This window comes from Diceros bicornis, chromosome 37 (assembly GCF_020826845.1).
Source record: "Diceros bicornis minor isolate mBicDic1 chromosome 37, mDicBic1.mat.cur, whole genome shotgun sequence".
Classification (NCBI taxonomy): domain Eukaryota; kingdom Metazoa; phylum Chordata; class Mammalia; order Perissodactyla; family Rhinocerotidae; genus Diceros; species Diceros bicornis.
Genome location: NC_080776.1, coordinates 1,090,822 through 1,112,768, shown reverse-complemented (window position 1 = coordinate 1,112,768; position 21,947 = coordinate 1,090,822). Strand labels below are relative to the sequence as shown.

The following is a 21,947-nucleotide window of genomic DNA, read 5'->3' as shown; positions in this document are numbered from 1 at the left end:
CAATCATCTCGAATTAGAGTATTAGGACATTTTCCCTATGAATGGGGGCCATGCCATCAAAATGCATTGGCTTTATTTTTATAATAACTGTCCGTAGTGGACTGGAAATGCAAAACTGAGGTCAATTTTGGGGCAAAGCCTAAATATAAGCTCATCACCCTGAAGACGACCCAAATACCACAATGAGCCTGTTGAGAAAGGTGAAAATAGGTGCCAGTGCACCCCAACAGCGGTGTTCGATGCTGGTTACATGTAAGGACGAAGCATGAGATACGGCCTATCTCTGAACATGAAGATGTGACCCCGAGATCAGGGTGCAGCAGACAGAGCCCTGACCTGAGGCTCCTTCGCGTTTACCTAGAGGCAGGGCTGCAGGTTGATCTTTATGCTGCGCTTCTTTCTCCTGTTCACCTTTAAGGACGGCGACAGCCTCAGCCGTGACCACCTGAACTATCCTCGCAGACACCTCCTCTGTAATAAATAGCAACAAAGGAAAACAAAATAATGAGACCTCCAAAACAGGAGGCAAAGAGGAAAAAAGTACTCAGCCAATGTAGTCTATTAGAATTCATTTTCTCTGTCTTCCCCCCAAAAGAGTACAACAGAATTTATTAAACTGCAGATAAAACACAAATACATATATTGTAACCAAAAGAAAAAAAGAAAAGAAAAGAGAAAAGAAAAGGAATTGCATTCTGGGAGCTAAGCAAAATAAACACAGAATGACAGAAAAATAATTAATTTCTTTGGCAGTTTATCTTTAAAAAGCTGTTTATACAAACGGAAATAGTGTAATTTTCCATACCTACTAAAACAAATTCAAAGAGAAGAAAAGATTTTCGATTTAACTTAAAATTTTTTTTGTGGTTTTCTAACAGTTTGCTGGAAAAGAGTCATTAAAATAATTTTCTATGCTGATTTGCAGAAATATCATGATTTAAAACCTAAAGAAGATGCCTCAAAATGTGAATTTGTGATTAAACAGCATTATCTGGGATCAGTGTGAACAAGACTGATTAAGAAAAACCTGGGAAGATAAAATTTGAATGAAACACACAGAAATGATATATCAGATGGTCTCTTTCTAAAGAGCTACTACTTTTCTAGAGAGCAGACGTTTTAAAGATCGTTAAGGCCATATGATATATACCCAGTTAGTGCAATAGTTTTATTTAAAAAAAGCGGGGTTCGTCATTAAAATGATCAGTCTGTGAGAGGCCAGATAACCAGCTTTCGGCCTGAAACGGTACCCACCAGAGCATATCAATGCTAGTTTTATGTAACCTCCTCAGAAAAATAGTCAAGAAATGATGTTCCACACGTCAGCAACTAAAAATAAAAGACTTTTGAGATTAATAATATTGTTCTACATTAGAAATAAATTCTACAGAACCTAACTTTTCATTATCTTTATATAAAAACACCTCCCAAACCAGGAAATAAGCCCACTTACAGCCCTAATAGAAACAAGTTGTACTGGACAATGTGGGTGGGGCGGTAGGATTTGTTCCCACAAATTTAGGTAAGATTTTAGAATAAATGCTTCATTGAAATTTGTTCATGACTCATGATCAGAATTTCCACACTCACAAGCAGGTGGAGGAGATCTGCCCGTTTTTACCCAGTTCATTTAGATTCAGCCTCCCCTGGAAAGCCTTCCTCACCCCACCCTGGACGACAGAGAGTACAGTGCTGAAGAGTCAGGGTTTTGGGGGGTGAGCAACCCACTTGGACAGAATTCATCTGAATTTTAAAACCTGGATTACCTGATTGAGTATATTTGCCTTTACATATTTGACTTCCTAATTTTTTCCATAGCCAACTGACACTATGACCTATGTGTAGTCTTAAGGGAAGGCCTGCAAACACTCCCATCTGGAGCACCAGCAGTCACAGCAGCAGAAGCAGTATCTTAAACTGTTATAGTGCTCACTGTGCCAAACATTACACTAAGGGGTTTGTCCTCACCATTGCAATGATTTATTTACTATTATTACTCCCATTTTGCAGATGAGGAAACAGAAGACGAATAGAGTTACCCTGGAAAATCAGACATTGTTATTACAAATGTCATACTTAGGATAGCAATTTTCAAATAATGAATCAGACACAATTATTACTATAAATATCATACGATATCAATTTTCAAATAATTAGGATATTGTAAAATGCCTTAGATACTAAAACTAAGCTAAATGGGATTTAACATTTCTTTTATGTTTGAACTGTAACTTTAGGAAGCTGGAGTCCTAATTCAAACTTCAAGTATTCAAAGAGCAACTACTTTTTGTAATATTATCAGGCAATGCAGACATCTAAGAGCTGTCTCAAAGTGGATACAATTTTCTATGGCCCTTTTTGCAGTATTCTTTCCCACTGAAAATCTCACTTTAGGAGCCCAGCCCTTCAGGGAATGTTCAGAGGAACCCCACCAGCACCCTGGCTTCACGAAGACAGGTAGCCCTTCCTTCTCCTCTATCGCCCTCCCCGGTGAATGGCATAGCCGTTAATATTCTTTTTGATGCTTTGGTAACTGTTAATGTTATTTATTTACTTGGAATAACTGTGAACAATTCTGTTCAAAAACTAAAATGGAACAAAAATGCTAATAAAATAATACCGTTTTTTATCAATATTATTGATGAAATTGATCAATTTTGATCAATTATTGACCAATATTATTGAATCTACACAATAACACATTTTCTGGATGAAAAAACTGGTAAAATAATGGATAAAGGCAAGTACTGTCCCTTTGCATATCACTTTGATTTATATCAGTGTAGTACAAATATTTTATGTAACAGTAGGTTCTGGTGTCAGAAAACCTGGAATCAAATTCTGCCCTTATCTCTTACTAGTCACAAGTAAGTGACAATCTCTCTAACCCTCAGATTCCCCACCTGTAAAGGGAGTAGATGTGGTATTCATCTTTTGGTGTGCTGTGACAATTAAATGAAATAATATACATATCAAGCGCTTATTTAAATTACATACCACTGTTTTAGTCCGTCTTGCTGTCTTATCATCTAAGTCTATGATCATTATTTGATGGATAAAATGTAGTACAAGAGCAAATACTGATAATCTACTTGAAATTATTTCTCAGCGGGGGCTGGCCCAGTGACGTAGGGGTTAAGTTCACATGCTCCTCTTCAGCAGCCCTGAGTTTGCAGGTTCGGATCTCAGGCGTGGACCTACGCGTGCTGTGGTGGCTCCCACATAACAAAATGGAGGAAGACGGGCACAGATGTTGGCTCAGGGACAATCTTCCTCAGCAAAAAAAGAAAAAATTGTTTCTCAGGGTCCAGCCCCATGGCCAGTGGTCAAACTTCCTGCACTCTGCTTCAGTGGCCCAGGTTTGCCAGTTTGGATCCCGGGCGTGGACCTCCTCCACTCATCAGCCATGCTGTGGCGGTGGCCCACATACAAAATGGAGGAAGACTGGCACAGATGTTAGCTCAGGGCGAATCTTCCTCAAGCGAAAAAAAAAAAAAAAGAGGAAGACTGGCAACAGATGTTAACTGAGGGTGAATCTTTCTCACCAAAAGAAAAAAAAATTATTTCTGAAAAAGTTGTCATTTCTAAGCAAGGCTCCAGTAAATCTGTTTCATATATTTATATGCCAAGTAATTTTCATAGAGCAAGTTTTTACACAATACACTTTGCACTCTCAATTTAGTTTAAATTACAAAGGGAAATATTTTAGGTTTTGAGAATTGCCACTTGTATATACTAGTTTTCAATGAAATTTAGACATTTAAAAATCAACAGAGTGATTTTTAGTACTTGTAGCTAACAAATTATTTTCTGGAAACTTGTGTGTAACGGAGAGAAGCCAGCACTGCAGAAATTGGGACACATGCAGAACCAAGTGTCTTCTGGATCATTCTTGCATCTCCCTGTTGGCACTTACGCAAAATTTAGTATTTCCCTATGGCAGTTAGTACATTTTGCGTGGAACTGTGCTGGTACACATGCCTTATCTCCCCTACTATGTAAAATTCCCAAAGTCAAGAACTCTTCTGTCTTTGTTGCAATTCTCAAAGCTTCACTCATTGATCTTTACCCAGACTGGATGCTTAACACAATGTTTTCAAAGGATGAAAAATTAACATGAAAGGTCTTGTTCATAATATTTATACAAATTCAGAAATAATCTATGCTTGTTACTATATTTACTAACTTAAAACCCCCCAATTTATATATTTACTGTATTCTTCTGTAACTTTCTGATGCATTTTAGAACAATATCTCTTAAACGGGGGTCCCAGATTCTTGTGTACCTATTGATGAATTTTCCAGGGTCTGAGAGTACCTAACATGAATTAAGTTTATTTGAATTGGGAAAATAACCCAATAAAAATAATATAAGTATCTATTGGCTTATGTGAACAAATTACAACTGAGCTATACTATATCATTTCAGTCTTTTTGTTTGCGATTGCATTTAGAATAATTTTGACACCGTGGAGAATTATTTTATATGTTGTGGGCTAATGAGAAGAGAACAGAGGTGAACCTAATACAATAAAGGATGCATTCACACAAGGTGTAGCCCAAATGGCACTGTGGTGCACCATACAGACAGACTTCCAAAACATTCTAAATAGAGACAAGTGAAGGAAAACTGAATCACTGCTTGTCTCCAGTCAGTACTGACATGTCCGATCTAAATAAACTGCACTGTATCAGCCGCTACCACATTTCTTGTGATCAATAACTTAGTTTCAGCAAAACAATATCATTTATTTTAGATAGGAAGTAGTACAACATTTGAATTTTATTGATTTTGTTGTTTCAGAGAAAATTAACTTACACACGTTTGAGTTTCATAGCTGAATAAGAGCTTATGAATAAGCTAATTTTATATTTGAATATATTTAAGCAAAATTTGTAAGAAAATAATTTAACTCAATCTTGGAAGAATTGATCATTTTTTTTTCTTTAAAAGAATTTAACAGATTTTAAGAAATGCTATTTTAGAATAATCCAACAGGCTGTGTGGGAGCCAAGTTACTGATATATTATCTTCAATTTTTTGGAAGAATAATATTGTTAAAACTTCTCAAACAGGAAATAACACATTTTCTAATATTAATTGCTCAGTGAACTTAGGAAAACAGCATAAGATTGTTCTGGGGAAGCAAGGGCTGTCATCAGCGTAGAGACGGCAGCTTCCCCCAAGGAGAGATGGCTTTCTCCCAGCGGAGACCTAATCAGTAGATCTCCTGGGTGAGCCTCGCCCTGAGAGCCTGGCTTCTGGGACAGGAGCAAATGCACTGAGGGTATGGGTAAAGTTTAGGGAATATTAACGTAAACGTGCCAAACAAACACAGAAGACAAAGAAAGTCCCAAAATCAGACCTATAAAAATGAAAACATGGGAGTGATAATGTGTGTGTGATTATATATAATTTCTTCATTCATTCTACAAATACAGTATCTATTAAATGCCTCCCTTCATTCATCCACCCATCCATCCAACCATCCATCATCTCTTTCTATCTATCTAGGGGATTACTGTCTTTCTTAGTGTACATTAGAGCAAGTCGCACAGACTTTAATTCAGAGAATGAGGGTACAAATGCCAGCATTGCTACTCTCTAGTTATTTCCTCCCATAAATTTACTCAAACTGATTGTGCTTCCATGCTTCACCCATAAAATGAAAATAATAATAGTACCTGTCTTACAGGTTGTTGTGGGGACTCAATTATATAATTAAATAACAGGCCCGGCACACCAGAAACTCAAATAAAAAGAAGACATTCAAATAGTTCTTCGCCAAGGTGTCTTTATTTTCCCTAGTCATACTTTCTTCTGGGTCCTCCACCTGAGTATTTCTACTGTAAAGAAGGAGCAACAGCGACGTGCACAAGGGTCCAGCCCAACTAGGCTATCATCACGAGCACTGGATAATAGAGTTAATCCACCATCACATACATTGGTGCCAGGGGCAGCGTTTAATTTTGTTTTTTTTACTAGACAAAGCGAGAGGGAAGCAAATACTGCCCCTGCTATTTCTTACCCAGCTTCATATCCACCTCCCTGGCTGTGCAGGTCCTGGGCTACCATCTGCTCTGGATTCCCACCAGTAAGTCCCGATTCAGAACTGTCTTCTAGACAGTGCTCCAAAAGGCATGATAACCCCTGTCTACTTCCGAGGACAATTAGCCACATGAATAATTCCTTTTGGGGTAAGAGATTCAACTACATTTTCATTTTCATTGCTTAATCTTCTACCTCCTTATGCCCTTTCCTACTTTCTAATTTTTAAATTTTTTTCCAAACATTACATGTGTAAAACTATGAATAGGACTTAGTTGTTCATAAGGTTAAAGATGAATCTAGATTACACATAAATTGGGAAATTATTATTCATTACACATAACTGAAGGTAACAACAATCTTTACAGCTGACAACATGACACTTCTTACTATTATCTGAAACTTTGAAAGGCTCAATTATCTTTCTTTTAACATCTAAAGTTTTCCGGAAGTGGACATTTTTAGTTTATCTTAAAAACTGTCTTAGTTAAGGTGTGTGATATGTATTTTATTCCCTCTTTTGTTAATGTCAGGTTCTCAACGTAACCAACTAACAGCAGCTGTCACATTGCACTGAGAACCACTATTTAAAAGTTAACTTATTATTTTATCAGCAGTGTCATTATGGTAATCAGACTGTCACTAGCAGTAATTCAAAAATATCTCATGATACAGCTCTAAAGTCACGTCATGCTGAAGCAAAATGAATGACAATTTGGAACTAATCTGATAAGTGGATCTGCCTGTAAATCAGCTGGAAAGAAAACATTAAAAACAACTTCTTTAAAACAAATTCATCTCATAACCTTTAAAAAATGTTACTGACTACAGACTGACACAAAATAAAAGGTTTAAAGATACAACCCAGGTAACAGAGCTATTGGTGGTAACAGATTATCACTATACAGGTAAACACTTAAAGGTAAAAAGTGAAGTCTGTCTTGAACACTTATTCTGGGCAACAGAGAGGGGGGTCAGTATTCAGAAAAGAGTATCAAAGCAGTCCCTGGTAGATGCACTGAATTCTGAAAAGAAATAACACACATTTTTTTGGTACTGGGGAAATAAATTGGTGGAAACATATACAGGAGGTAAATAGGTATAAGAAACTAATTGAGACCTGCTCTAATCCACAGAAACCTACTTGATAACACCCCAAAATATCATGCTAAGCTACTTACATTTCACCTAAGTAATGAATAAACCTCATACTGTGATACAAGGTTATTAAACAAGTTGATACACCAGACACTTTTATTTCCTCAATCAATATTATTGAGGAAATTTATCAATTTTGATCAATTATTCATCAACATTATTGAATTCACACAATAACATATTTTCCAGATGAAAAAACGCAAAATAACGCATGAAGGCAAGTTACTGTTCCATTTGCATATCACTTTGGTTTATATCAGTGTAGTACAAATATTTTACGTAATAGTAGGTCCTGGTGTCAGAAAACCTGGAATCAAATTCTGCCTTTATCTCTTACTAGCCACAAGTAAGCAACAATCTCCCTAACCCTCAGAATCTCCATCTGTAAAGGGAGTAGAGGTGGTATTCATCTTTTGGTGTGCTGTGACAATTAAATGAAACAATATATATATCAAGTCCTTATTTAAATTACATACCACTGTTTTAGTCAGTCTTGCTGTCTTGTTATCATCTAAGTCTATGATCATTATTTGATGGATAAAATGTAGGTAAAGATCTTTTTGTACAATTGAGATGATGCTCTCATTTTTCACAGCAGCTACTTCCTTGCCTGAATGTTGTCACTGCCTAACAGACAACATACTAGGCTCATGCCACTGATTATTTAAACTAAAATGACAAAATAAATTTTCCTCTATTATCGTGCCATGCGATTCAGCATTTATAACTGTTGAAGCTCTCTTTTTTTTTCCATGATGTTGATTCATGCTATACCACTGCTGTGCTCTTCTGGTCACAGGATTTTATCACATTAAAATTTATAGGACAGTCTCAGGCCCAGTTTTTAGCACATATTATTAGTTTAGCTATTTTGTTATATTAATCTATCACTACTGCTTGGTTGATTTATAACAAAAACAACGGAGTTGAAACTTTCTCAGTGCTCTGAAAATTCCAACTTACTTCTGAGCAATGGATGACATTGTGGGTATACACAGAGGTTTGATTTGAATGTGTACCCCTTAGGTTTTCATCAGGACCAGCTGTGATTACTTGAACATTCATAGGGGCAACAATGAGACTGTGAGTGAAAAATCCAAGCAAGTTGGCATATGCCTGAGAACATATTTTTGTTGATTTCTTCCAGGTTGTTAAGAGAGAAGTAAGAGACACTGACAATAAATTCAGCCATATGGAATACAAAAGGCAGTAAATGTTTCTGCTTTTAAGAACAACTGGCATAATAATGCTGTGTTAAAAGAAATGACAAGTAAGCCTACCTTACACTTGTGAAAGAAGGAAAATAAAACCACTTTGGACAGAATGCTCCTGTCAAGAAAAGGTTTTTCTCAGTAGGGTACAAAATGGTTGCCTAGGAAACCGATGCTAATTGCTGCTGCTGATGGAAAGCAGTCAACAAGGAAACCACTGTGCAGTTGGAAGCACTCTGCTAGACAAATACCCTGGATAAATTCATAAAAACAGGCAAAGAAGAAAAGTTCCTTGCTTCTACTCCTTGCTGAATTTGGAGAGCAAATGGCCTCTCTGACACGCTTTCCTGTAATCAACTGGTGGTGAAGGAAATTAAAAGAGCGGATTGTTGGGTTTTCGTTTGTTTGTTTCCCTGGCACCTGAGCAGCATTTATTAAAGAGGCCCGTGTTGGCACATCCATCCTTAGTCAGACTCCGACTGACCTCGAAGGGTCACCCTGGCCAAGACTGCGGCTGTAGATCTTTGCCTACCAACTTTTTCTTCCAAAGATTTCTTCTAAAGATGTACTGATTAAAACAAGGATAAATTTACTTTATGGAGAAAAATGCATTTGTGGTAAAGTTAGTTTATGGAGATAAACGCATTTAGGACGTGGAATCATGATTGCACCAAATTCGGTTCTGATGGGTACTTAAATTTAAGAGATCTTGATATCACACCCACTAAAGACCATGAAACATGTTTAGTCATCATGGGGGATAAAAAGAACAGTAAGACATCTTCCTAAAGATGTTCCTACATTTACATTGTGCGTGAAAGTGGGGATCTCACTGAAGGACACGTTCTTATTTTTTAAGATTTTCTAGTAATGGCCACAGATCTTGGCTGAACCAGCCAAAGTCATCCACACGGTCCTCTTCCGAAATGCATTTGCAACCTGGTTGGGCTAGGACTGGTAGTACAGTGTAGGATTACAGGAGAATTTCTCTCACTCTTTTTCCTACCTCAACCTATGTGCTCAAATCCACAATTTGTTTAGACTGACAACTTAACCTATTCAAATGAAGCTTTTAGACTTGAACAAAATCGGCCTAGCATTTAAATTTAGTAAAGGGAGAAAGTGTAGTAAATTAAGATGGTTATCAGCAGAAGGATACCACAGGTTAGGTGCTCTATATTATGGAGTCAAAAGTAATTAGAAAGGCAAGCACAGCTCATAAATAGCACCTACTGGGAAATTTTGTTTCTAATTTTAAGAGTCCAGCTGGAAATAGAAAAAACACATTTAAGCAGAAGAAATATCATAAGTGAATATGGTCTAGCTTTATACTTATCATATTCTAGTTAAAGGTTTTTGCTGCTGGTAGTGTTGGGGGTTTCCAAGGTAGTAATGTGCGCATACGTATATTTCTGCTTGTGGCCCATACATTCAACATTTACTAATTGTCAGGTTGTAATATTTTATTGATCTTAAGTTAATTTGAGAAAGAGAAATTTCTTGGGGAATTTGCCCCCCCTAAAATTTTAAGATCGCTTTAATATCAATAAATTGAATACAATCAGTAAGGCACTGGGGGAATTGATAATGCTTTTAGAGCTTTGAAATGCTCGGGTCTGCATCTTGCCAAAACCATTACAATTGTACTACTCCTTGTAGACTTGTGAGAAATTGGATTATCTTCTGCCTGGTCTTGAACACATCACAGTGTCAAAGGAATGCAGCGTGAGACATTATTAATAACATTAATGGGAAGATGAAATATCAGTAAAACTAAGAGAGCTTGAATAAATTCACCCTTAGAAATAGTAACTCTGGGGGCCGGCCCCATGGCTTAGCGGTTAAGTGCACATGCTCCGTTACTGGCGGCCCGAGTTCAGATCCCGGGCGTGCACTGACGCACCGCCTCTCTGGCCATGCTGAGGCCGCGTCCCACATACAGCAATTAGAAGGATATGCAACTATGACATGCAACTATCTACGGGGCCTTTGGGGAAGGGAAAAAAAAAAAAAAGGAGGAGGATTGGCAATAGATGTTAGCTCAGAGCTGGTCTTCCTCAGCAAAAAGAGGAGGATTAGCACGGATGTTAGCTCAGGGCTGATCTCCCTCACCAAAAAAAAAAAAAAAGCTGAAAAAAAAAAGAAATAGTAACTCTGGGATAAACAAAATACAAAATGTAGTGATATGTGTGCAGATAAGCAGGTGTGTGTGTGTGTGTGCGCACATGCCAGCACTCACACACATAAGGGGTTCTCCATGTTTTTAAAGGTTCATCTGTGTTTGGGTACCTCAAAGGACTTGGGCACCAGGAGCAAGGCTACGATTTCATACTGGGAAATCAATGCTTCTATAGTTGCCAAACCTAGGAATCCCTGAGACAGAGGACATGATGAAAAACGGAAAAATATTCTAGATTCCAAAAAAAGTCTTTGGAATGAACTTTTAAAATACAAGTTCTCCGTACACCAGGAATATTCTTTACTAGTTACCTCTATACACATGGCTATTTCTTCTAGGAGAAACTGTTTGCTACAACAAAATGGTAAAAAATCACCAGCTTAGCTACCTTTTGTTCCTCCTTCTATCTCATCCACAGCATAATAACTTAAGAAAATCTTTGGAGGCCTTGTGACCTTGGAGCATACGGAATTTAGGAACTAGTGATGGGAAAATTGGTTTGTTCACAATACATCGTAGGGTACGTTCAATCAGCACATAGAGAGACCAACACGACTTCTGTGTAAGTATATTTTGCTTAAACCACCAGTCCTAACACGTTTCTAAGAATGAATGTGCAAATACAACATCAGCTTTATGTGCTTCTCCTTAGCAATTCTCTCATGAACTAGAAATGCTTGAAATAAGTGACTATCCATCTTCCATGACTGCCTATTTTATTTTTGTCATTGTAGCTATATAAAATATTGTCTGCAAATATTCTCTTTATATCAGTCCCGAAAGGACTCGGCAGACTTTAAGTCACTAATAAGTGCACATGGTAATTCTTTATAATTCTCAGATTATAACTGAATATATATAATAAGAGAGTAATGTTTCAATGATGCTATAGGGAAAGGTACAATGGAATTAATTACATTATGAAATTCTGAAAACTAAAATGCTATGGTGAAAAACAAAATGAAAATTGGGAAGAAAGATATAATTTTGAGCCATCTTTCTATTATTCTTTAATCATTTTTGTTAAATAAAAGCTTAGCCACAACACAATATAAGAATACCTTCTTTGGAAAAATTCCAAACAAGTAAAATTGATGATAATTAAAGACTTATTACTAGGACCTCTGAGTAGCAAAATCAAGAGACTGCAAGATCATCTTTTTTAAACTAAGAAAATAAGTGTCAAGTCCAATGTTATATTTGTACTTGGGTGCTATTATGACAGTAAAAAACAAAGACTTTAATAGAGTTTTAAAATTTTTTCATGCCAAAAATTATTCCAGAATAAAGATGACTTCTTTTGTGTTCTGCATTGATTAATGCACCCCATGGAAAATATTATTAAATGAATTTCTCTCCAATCAAGAGATACAAAAGGTTCATTATGTAAGATGAACAAGAATGACTAACTTCAAAATTATCTTCAGAAATTTGCAAATAACATACAAATCCTACTTTAGAAAATACTCCTTAGAGATCTGTGGAAATAAAATTTTACACTGATGATTCTGCTTCAATGTTGCTTACGTATGTCAATCTGCATCTCTTCTCTGTGTACTGGGTCTCATTGTTACCAAGCAGACCTCTAGAAATACTCAGATATGTGGGTGCCATCTACATCCTACTTCAAACTGCCAAGTATTAAGTATTCACTCTGTATTTGAGGACATTGAAGCTTCATATCAGAATGCAAATGATATCGAGAAAACATAAAACTGTAACTCATTATGGTAACAGCTCTGTTCTATTGTAGGAGCAGGCAGAGCGAGAAGGGTAGATCGGTTTTCATGGAGCAGGAGAGTTGAGAAAAATATAAAAACAGGATGCTATCTAGTAGGTGGGCTGACAGGGGGCAAGGCGACTGGGCTCTGCAGTGGAGTTGAAGGTGGGACCCTGGGCACATGAGGTCTTTGCAGGTGAGTGTTGAGAACCTGAAGAAAATGAAGAAATGGGATTCAAGAAGCAAACCGAAAGACACTCAAGACAAGTGCTACTTACTTCATAATTTTGCTTAGGGCAGGTCCCAGATAGGCAGACGATGCTGGGACCATATGCTATATACTATGTCTATAAACACAGAGCTTCATTTGGTATGAAAAACACAATTCTGTGGAAGAGATATAAGAGGCTTCTTGATGATATGGAAAATCAGGTAGCATAAAAAGGCCCTGAAATTTGCTTAGTAAAATATCGCAATGAAAATTCAATTTACCGTGAAAATATATGAAAAGGAATATTATTTTCTTCCTGACATATAAGGAAACTTTCTAACAGACTTGTAGCTTTTTTTTTTTCAAAGCGAAATTGCAATTTCAATATTTTATATATGGAACCCCTGATCACGAAGAGGTTGACCAATTCTTGGCTCTAACAATACGCCTGAAAATAGCTGGGTTTTTCTGATTTATTTTCATTCCCCTTACTAGTTTATCAATCCCTCCTTCTCAACTTTTACAGAGATCCTCCAGACCTCAAAAATGTTTTACATGAATTTATAGTTTGGGTCTGTTTTCCCAAAGAGAAGTTTGCTGTGAAAGTGAAAACTCTCATGAGACTAAGGAACTTTGTGGTTTCTGGCCTTTTTTTCTTCCATAATTCCTAAATGCGACATGAAACATAAAGGCAGGAAGGACTTGGTCTGATGGTAACAAGAAGGTGACCAGAAGCTATAGGAAAAGAAGTATGGTTTTAATGCAGTCACATTAATTAAAGCATCATATTTAAAATTTTATAGAGCAAAATAAAAGAACCACCTCAACATTTTAATCAAATAGCTTGTCCAAAATGTTTTCTAAAAAGCATATTTGGAAATTTTCATTTATCTACAGACCTGGTGAAGAAAAACACTTTGTATTTATATAGTTTTTTCACATCAGTTGCATCAGAAAACATAAGGAAGGGTTGAAACTTACCATGATTTGGGGCACAGGTGACTCCAGTATTTCTAATTAGAACTGAAGAAATGCTCATCGTTTTTAAAATTTACTTAAAAAGTTAAACATAATTTGGGAAGTTTTTATTCCTTCACATTAAAAAAAATTAAATTCAACCTTAGCTGGTGATTGTAGTCCTAAGATGTTAGATTATCAGCAAGGGTAGCTTCAATTCAACAGGAAACCGGTGTCACCAAAAGAGCCAAGTTCTTGAGCAACGTTTCCAACGCTGCATTCAGATCACATGTGCAAGTTCAACGTGGTCCACAGAGCATCTCAAGCACCATATTTTTCTTAGGCAGGAGGGCAGATATTTCCATGTGGGCAAGTGACCATTGTTATTCCAACTAAATGAACTTCCCCTTCTAAAACGTGACTTTTGAAAGTGGCATCTGCACTTGCTTCCAACTCAGTTCTTCGTTTCTTTTCTTATCGTAAAAGAACTGAGTGAGAAACGGCCTGGAGGAAAAATCTTACATGCTTTGTCACCTACACAAAATTAATGCAGATTTTTTGAGAAAAAGTAGCTTTCCCCATGTCAGCATCTGTGTCCTGGTAAAGCTCTAAGAAAAGCAGGTTTATTGCAATCTTTTCAACGCGTTAGTGACAAATCTCTATTTTTTAAATTGATAAGAAAAACAACAAATAGCCGATTTTTCAAGAAAGACAAAAATGCACATGGGCTTTAAGATAAAGGATACCAATATGCAAAGCGCAGCAATGAGAAAAAGTATCTAGTGAACTGATTAAGTTTTTAAATTGCTTATAAAAGTAATAGTAGATTATTAATATTAATATTATTATTATTTTCCTCCTTGAAGAAGAAGAAAGTCCTTTAAACACTGAAATACTTAATGATTAGAAATGGAAAATGTAAATGGGAGCACCTTTCATTTTAATATGTCAAAAAAGAAAATTATGGATTATAAGAAGCTTTCATCATTTTTACAAAATAATGAAACTAGAGAAGTACATCTAATTGAAATCAAAACATTTTGCCTAAAGTGAATGAATAAATATTCCTATTACTCAACAGGAAAATGTTGTTTATTACCTAAGAACTTATCATTTACAAATTACTTTATAGATTCAAAGATGAAGTAGAGAAAAAAGGGCATTAGTGATATTTTATTCAGATTGACCTTCAAAAATAAGATACATGACATCTCTCCAAGACAATACTGGTACATTCCTTTAAAGAAGTATAATTAAGTCAATGACTCAGAACATCCATTTGCTTTAAGATTCAGACTGTCCATTTGTCAGAAATGAAACTTCTGTGAGCTCTGACCTAAAACATCCAGGCAATCCTTGCCTTACAGCCAGAGGATCAACAAAGGCACGCATCTTAGCGTTCTGTTTGCAGGATACTTCAGTGGCCTTTTCAACTGAGGCCAACTATTTCATCGCGCTCAGTTTTGCAGGAATAAGCAAGAAAAGTTGTTCAATATCCATGTGTTTCTTAGCTGTTAGATTACAGATGTCTCAGAAATGTCATTTATCCTGATTTCTCATATTCTTCCCAGTTCAGTAATTTTCATCATCAGGACAATATTTCTAATCAGCTGTCTTACTGCTCTCATAAGTGAAGATATATTTTCTCCATTCCAAAGATTCATTTCCATTTTCAGACCACGTCAAGTCCTCTGCTATGTCCTTTCACGACACTATTTCAGAGTTCCCACCTAACTCCTCTCTGCTCTGGACAACAGCTCTGTCTTCACTTTGCATCCAGCCTCCTCTCACAGTGCTTCGATTTGCCCCTTCATGTTCAGTATTCTTGTCTAACACAATCTTTCCCACAAATGCTCTGCTCACTCCGTGGTATAACTTTTGTAGCCTCATTTTGTTTATGTGATCTTCATTCTCAAAACCGAACATGGACACTAACTCTCTCTCTTCTTCATATTAATTCAAGAAAATATTTACTAGCACCTGCTATAGAAAATAAGCATGACATTATACACCACAAGGAATATGAAGACGAATGAAGCACATCTTCCACCTCAAAACACTCACAACCCAGTGATGGGGTTAAAACAAGTAACAAGGAACCTCAGTAAAATGTTCAGTAAGATCACTGCTATTGGCAAGATACAAACATGCCATATGGGGGCGTTTGGAAGAGCAAGAGGTTCATTAGAGAGAAGGAAATCCATGCTCTCGGTCTTTGCTCATCGCTTCTGATGATCTCGCCTATAGGGAATGTGCCTTTTCACAATGGTTTTCCATCCTTGTCTCATGAAGCCACAACAGATTGGTTGGGTAAATGTCACTTGTTTTGCAAAAGAGAAGATTTTTAGTTCAATCAGAGGACTGGCCATTCGTACCAGAGTTGCTTATGCAAGAATCAAAGGCGCTGGTATCCTGGCACTGCCTTGACCTGTGTCTCCAAATAGGAAATTTGGACTGAAAATATTGAGTCTGATTTTCAGGCTCCTGAAGCTGACTCATCTCTACTAAAAATGATTTTTCTCTGAATCTAGATTCCTCCCTTATTATTTATTTTGCCTAACGTCTTCGTAAGTTTTGAGTATTGCTGAAATCGACTGTAAAAGCAGACATTTTCCTCTCATTCCTGTGTTCTGATAACCACCTAGCAAGTGCGTATTTGTTAGAAGTTGCAAGGAGAGCCTAGAACATACACTTCACTCTTTCTTTGCTCATCAGCTTGGCTGGTTTTGAACTGCTTTTTCTATGAGTTGCTGAATGGTGACTCATTCTGTGAGATGAGCCACTGAGAGAGCAGGCAGCGAGAGGTTCAGTGTCCTTTTCCCCTCAGGACTAGTGATGCCAAGTCAGATCAGCTTAAATGACCAGGTCTGCACTGTAGCACCAGTTGTTCTGCTCATCTGCTCCTGACATGAATATCCAGACTCCCCTGGCAGTCAGAGCACATGCTTTATGTAATGTGCTAGGGAGCGGTGATGCGTGAGAGGACGAGAGGAAGAGAAAAAGGCTTGACACACTGAAGGAGAAAGGGTCGGCTCATCTCAGTAACTCAGGGAGGAAAGAGAGGGGTGATGAATGCTAGGTGCTCCCCAGTCTACTCATCTCCCAATAGCAATAAAATCAAACCCAAAGCCAACCCGCAAGGTGGTATTCGGTATACAGTGGCGGGTATTTTTCTCAGGTGTATACAAGAAATATAATCAATTTAACTCTATGTCATATTTTTAGAAAAAATATTCTTTGACGAAAATATTCTCAAGATATTAGAGCAATATATTTCTTCCAAATTACTAGTAAAGTTTTTCTCTCATCTTTTTTTTTTCTTTTCTCTTTTGTGAGAAGAGAATTCCTAGAAATATAACAAGACACATAAGGGCTGTGCATAATCCTAACCAAAAGAAAGGCATCCAAAAACGAACCCAAGAAGACTTGCTTCCCTGACTGATTATTTTCATCTGCTTACAATAAATAAAAAAGGTTTTATGAAATGTTTAGAATTCTTCTCTAAAGGGAGATTTTAAAAACCTCAGGATTTCTAAGAAGATGGCAGTGTAGGAGGACCCCAAACTCACCTCCTCCCACAGACACAACAAATCTACAACTGCCTGTGGAACAATTTCCTCTGAGAGAGATCTGGAAGCTGGATAAAAAGAACCCCCACAACAAGGGACAACACTGACAGAGGTGGGAGAGGCAGAGACACCCCTCTGCTGAGGGAAAAAAAACACATTCTAGCCATGGTGCTTCAAGGCCGGGAGCAATCTTAAGGTACGAAGCTTTTCCTAGAGGGGCGGGGGATCTGAGCAGGAGAGCTTTGTCACAATAAGCAGCCTTTGAATTCAGCACAACCGACTAGAGTGCCATAACACCTGGCTTTGCTGGCTATTGAAATCAATGAGGAATACCCAAGAAAAGCTATCGAACGTGAGAGAAAGAAAAGCCTGCTCTTAAAGGGCCCATACACAAATTCACCCGTTCTAGAAACCAAAACAAAATCACCAGAAAGAAAGGAGCACAGTCCTTTGGTAAAAGAGACTCACTTGATAAGCTCTGAGAGCATCTCAGACAGGCAGGAAGCGGTTGGGCCCACCTCCCCAGGAACTGAGTCAGCCAGTGGCAGCCATCAGTGTGACCTACTACAGATGTGCTGACATGGATGCTGGCAGATGCCATTGGAGTTCTTCCCCTGGCCTGTTAGGGCAGGAGTGTGCTAGAACACTGATTCAATCTAGCTCAGCCAAGGCAGGGAGCCCACCCTAAGGACTGGCCCTGCCCACTAGCAAGCCCATAGGGAACTTGTGGGCCCATGAAGGCAGGGTGTGCAGGACCTCTGCAGCTGGGCTAGTCAGTCTGCCTTCGTGGCATGGGGTGTGTGTATGGGGCAGGACTCTGTTGGCAGGGTGTGTGGGCTGTGCACAGTGGGGCATGTTGGTTGCAGCAGACTCGTGCTTCTCAAACAGCCATGGGGGATCTGCTCCACCTTCCAACGTCTGAAACAACTGTGTGCTGCCACAGCTGGGGGCGGCGCCACCAAGCTGCTCTCCTGAGAGAGCTGACAACAGCCTTGCAGGCCAGAGACCTACAGCAATTGTGAGACCCATGACCCTAACAAATAGCCACGCTGGGGGCCTGACTCACTTAACAGCAAAAGAGCAGCAGGTGTGTGCTATTAGACATTGCAGCCAGCCATGCTGGGGTTCCTCAGCCAAATAAAGTGACTAAAGTGACCATACCAGCTGCATGCGTCTGCACCTTACAACCAGCAGACCTGGGGGACAGCCTAGCCTACTACGTGCCTGCAGCAAGTGTAACCCCACCACAACAGAAGGGAACATGTAGCCCACACAGGGGACACTCCTGGAATATATGGAACTGGTGACAAGAGGGAATCACATTGCTGGTCCCCATAGGCATGTCTTACATAAGGCCACATCTCCAAGACTGGAATATGTAGCTGATCTACCTTAAAACATAGATATATGCACAGAGAAGTAGGCAAAATGACGAGACAAAGGAATATGTTCCAAATTAGGGAAAAGGACAAATCCTCAGAAAAAGAAAAAAATGAAACAGAGATAAACAATCTTCCTGATAAAGAGCACAAACTAATAGTCATAAGAATGCTCACTGATCTTGGGAGAAGAATAGATGAACACAGTGAGAACTTCAACAAACAACTGGAAGATATTAAAAAAAAAACAATCAGAGCTGAAGAATACAACAATGGAAATGAAAAATTCACTAGAGGAAGTCAACAGCAGAGTAGATGACACAGAATAACAGACCAGCAAGCTGGATGAAAGAGTGGAGGAAATCACTCAAGCTGAACAGAAAGAAGAAAAAAAGAATTAAAAAGAATGAGGTCACTCTAAGGGGCCTCTGGGACAACGTTAAGCATACTAACATCTTCCTGGGTGAATGTGAACAAACATTCAAAGAAGATTTAATACCTGTCCTTCTCAAACTCTTCCAAAAAACTGAAGAAGATGGAATGCTTCCTAACTCATTCGACAAGGCCAACATTACCCTGATACCAAAACCAGAAAAAGACAACACAAAAAAAGAAAATTATAGGCTAATATCATTGATGAACATAGATGGCAAAAATCCTCAACAAAATACTAGCAAATCGAATACAACAATACATTAAAAAGATCAGACACCATGATCAAGTGGGATTTATTCCAGGGATGCAGGGATGGCTCAACATCCACAGATCAATCAATGTGATACACCACATTAACAAAATGAAGAATAAAAATCAAACGATCATCTCAATAGATGTAGAGAAAGCATTTGACAAGATACAGCATCCATTTATAATAAAAACTCTGAATAAAATGGGGATAGAAGTGAAGTACCTCAACATAATAAAGGCCATATATGACAAACCCACAGCTAATATCATCCTCAATGGTGAAAAACTGAAAGCTATCCCTCCAAGAACAGGAATCAGACAAGGATGTCCACTTTCACCACTCCTATTTAACATCCTATTTAGTATCAGAAGTCTTTGCCAGAGCAATTAGGCAAGAAAATGAAATAAAAGGGATCCAAGTTGGAAAGGAAGAAGCGAAACTGACTATCTGCAGATGACATGATTTTATATATAGAAAACCCTAAAGAATCTACCAAAAAACTATTAGAAATAATAAATGAATAAAGTTTCAGGATACAAAATCAAGATACAAAAATCACTTGCATATCTATACACTAATAATGAAATATCAGAAAGAGAAATTAAGAATACAATCCTATTTACAATTGCAATAAAAGAATAAAATACATAGGAATAAACTTAACCAAAGAGGTGAAAGACCTGTACACTGAAAACTATAAAATATTGCTGACAGAAACTGAAGAATATACAAAGAAACAGAAAGATATTCCATGCTTATGGACTGGAAGAATTAACATAGTTAAGATGTCCATACTTCCTAAAGCCATCTATAGATTCAATGCAATCCCTATCAAAGTTCCAACAACATTTTTCACAGAAATAGAGCAAAGAATCCTAAAATTTTTATGGAACAACAAAAGATCCCGAATAGCCAAAGGAATCCTGAGAAAAAAGAACAAAGCTGGAGGTATCACACTCCCTGATTCCAAAATATACTACAAAGCTATAGTAACCAAAACAGCACGGTACTGGCACAAAAACAGACACACAGATCAATGGAACAGAATCGAGAGCCCAGAAATAAACCCAGACATCCACGGACAACTAATTTTCCATAAGGGAGCCAAGAACATACAATGGAGAAAGGAAAGTCTCTTCAATGAATGGTGTTGGGAAAACTGGACAGCCACATGCAAAAGAGTGAAAGTGGACCATTCTGTTATACTATACACGAAAATTAACTCAAAATGGATTAAAGACTTGAGTACAACACCTGAAACCATACACCGTCTAGAAGAAAACAGCAGGCAGCAGGCTGTTCGACACTGGTCTTAGCAGCATCTTTTCAAATACCATGTCTCACCAGGCAAGGGAAACAAAAGAAAAAAATAAACAAACGGGACTACCTCAAACTAAGAAGCTTCTGCACCCACTGCTTCTGCCCGCTGCCGACGGTCACCCCAGCCCCGCGCTCCGCATCCGCGCACTTGGAGGACGTCGGGGGCCATCCGTCCTTGAAGGCCCCGCCGCCGCCCCGCGATCAGGGGCAGGTTCCCGGGCAGGTTCCCGGGCTCCGCTGAGGCCGCGCCGCCCCCGCCCCAGAACTCAGGTCCCGGGGACCCAGGCCCGGCCGCCGCCCGCCGGGCTGGGGCCAGCGCCCGGTCAGCCACGTGCACCTGCAGCGCGGGGTCCGCGCACACGCCCGCCCGCCATCCCGCCCGGCTGGGACCGCGCCCCATGCGCGGGGCCTGCGTGCCCGACGCTGGGAAGGGCCCCCCGAGCAAGCCGCCCCCGGCACACGCAGGGCTGGATTCCTCCCACAACGGGAAGCGTCTCATGCAGCGGTGGCTTCGGAATGCCCAGAACCCCCGACGCACCCGGAGCCGGGTCGCCATCACAATCAACCCTCCTGAGAACAGAGGGGCCGTCTACACGTGTCCACCCCCGCTCCCCGAGGAGCCCCCGGACCCCTGTGCCAAGGAGCCCGTCCTGCGGGCCCTGAGTCCCTGCCCCAAAGGAAAAAAGAAGTTGGATGGACTTCTCTGGTTTGAGATCCCCGACACGGAGGAGAGGAGCCGAGCGCAGGCCATCTGCCTTCAAGCCTGTATGGAGAAACGGAGTGTCTCCTTCCCTTGTGCCCATGCCTGGGCATCTGAGAGGCAGCCTCTGACCCTGAGCAAGAGTGCCTGAGAGGAGGAGCCCGACCCCCGGCCTGACATCCAGCCCTCCCTACACCACCCGGCTGCAAGGACACCACCGCCTCCAGCACAGTCACAGAGCCTCTGCTGGGCTGGAGAGCCGGGAGGGGCCAGCTCCCTGGGGCCTGGGCCTCTGCTGCCTGACTCGCTCTGTGTCCTAAGAGTCAGCGCCCTGCCACCACCACCTCCTGAGACTCAAACCCACAAGTCTTTTACCCTGTTGCCCCTGCTCTGCCCCTCCATGAGTCATTGACACCACCGGCTCCCACCACCCCAGATGGCAGGTCTGCCAAGCCCCCAGACCCACCTCTCCTTTCCCTGCAGACCCTCACTGAAGAAAGACTGCTGACAGGAAAACCTCTGCCTTCCTCCTGCCCACCCTCCCCTGCCTTTTCCCTGGGGACACACTTATCTGGAAGGTGTGCTTCTCCAAAATCTGCTCAGTTTGTACAGTTAAAAGTTTATTCTTATTTTAAATAATAATAATATGACAGGCAGCTTTATTATCATAGAAATTGTCATAGTCTTTCAAAGATTCACACAATAGGATTTTGCCCACATCATGGTTTCTCCACCTTGGTACTGTTAACATTTGGGGCCAGATAAGTCTTTGTTGTTCATTGGGTACTGTCCTCTGCATTGTAGGG

General features: G+C 39.4%; 1 protein-coding gene across 33 annotated transcripts in view; it reads right to left on the bottom strand.

Annotated features, from left to right (window-relative positions):
- The window catches only part of MAP2 (microtubule associated protein 2), a 284,984-nt gene that overhangs the window by 53,380 nt on the left and 209,657 nt on the right, over positions 1-21,947 (bottom strand). For 21 of the 33 annotated variants that reach the window (XM_058532881.1, XM_058532888.1, XM_058532894.1 and 18 more), the window contains one exon: positions 358-471. In XM_058532881.1, coding sequence (XP_058388864.1) covers positions 358-471 — 114 coding nt within the window. Of the gene's footprint in view, positions 1-357; positions 472-9,651; positions 9,685-13,509; positions 13,896-21,947 lie in introns of those variants that run through there. The other 12 variants (XM_058532876.1, XM_058532885.1, XM_058532884.1 and 9 more) reach the window with 2 other exon arrangements.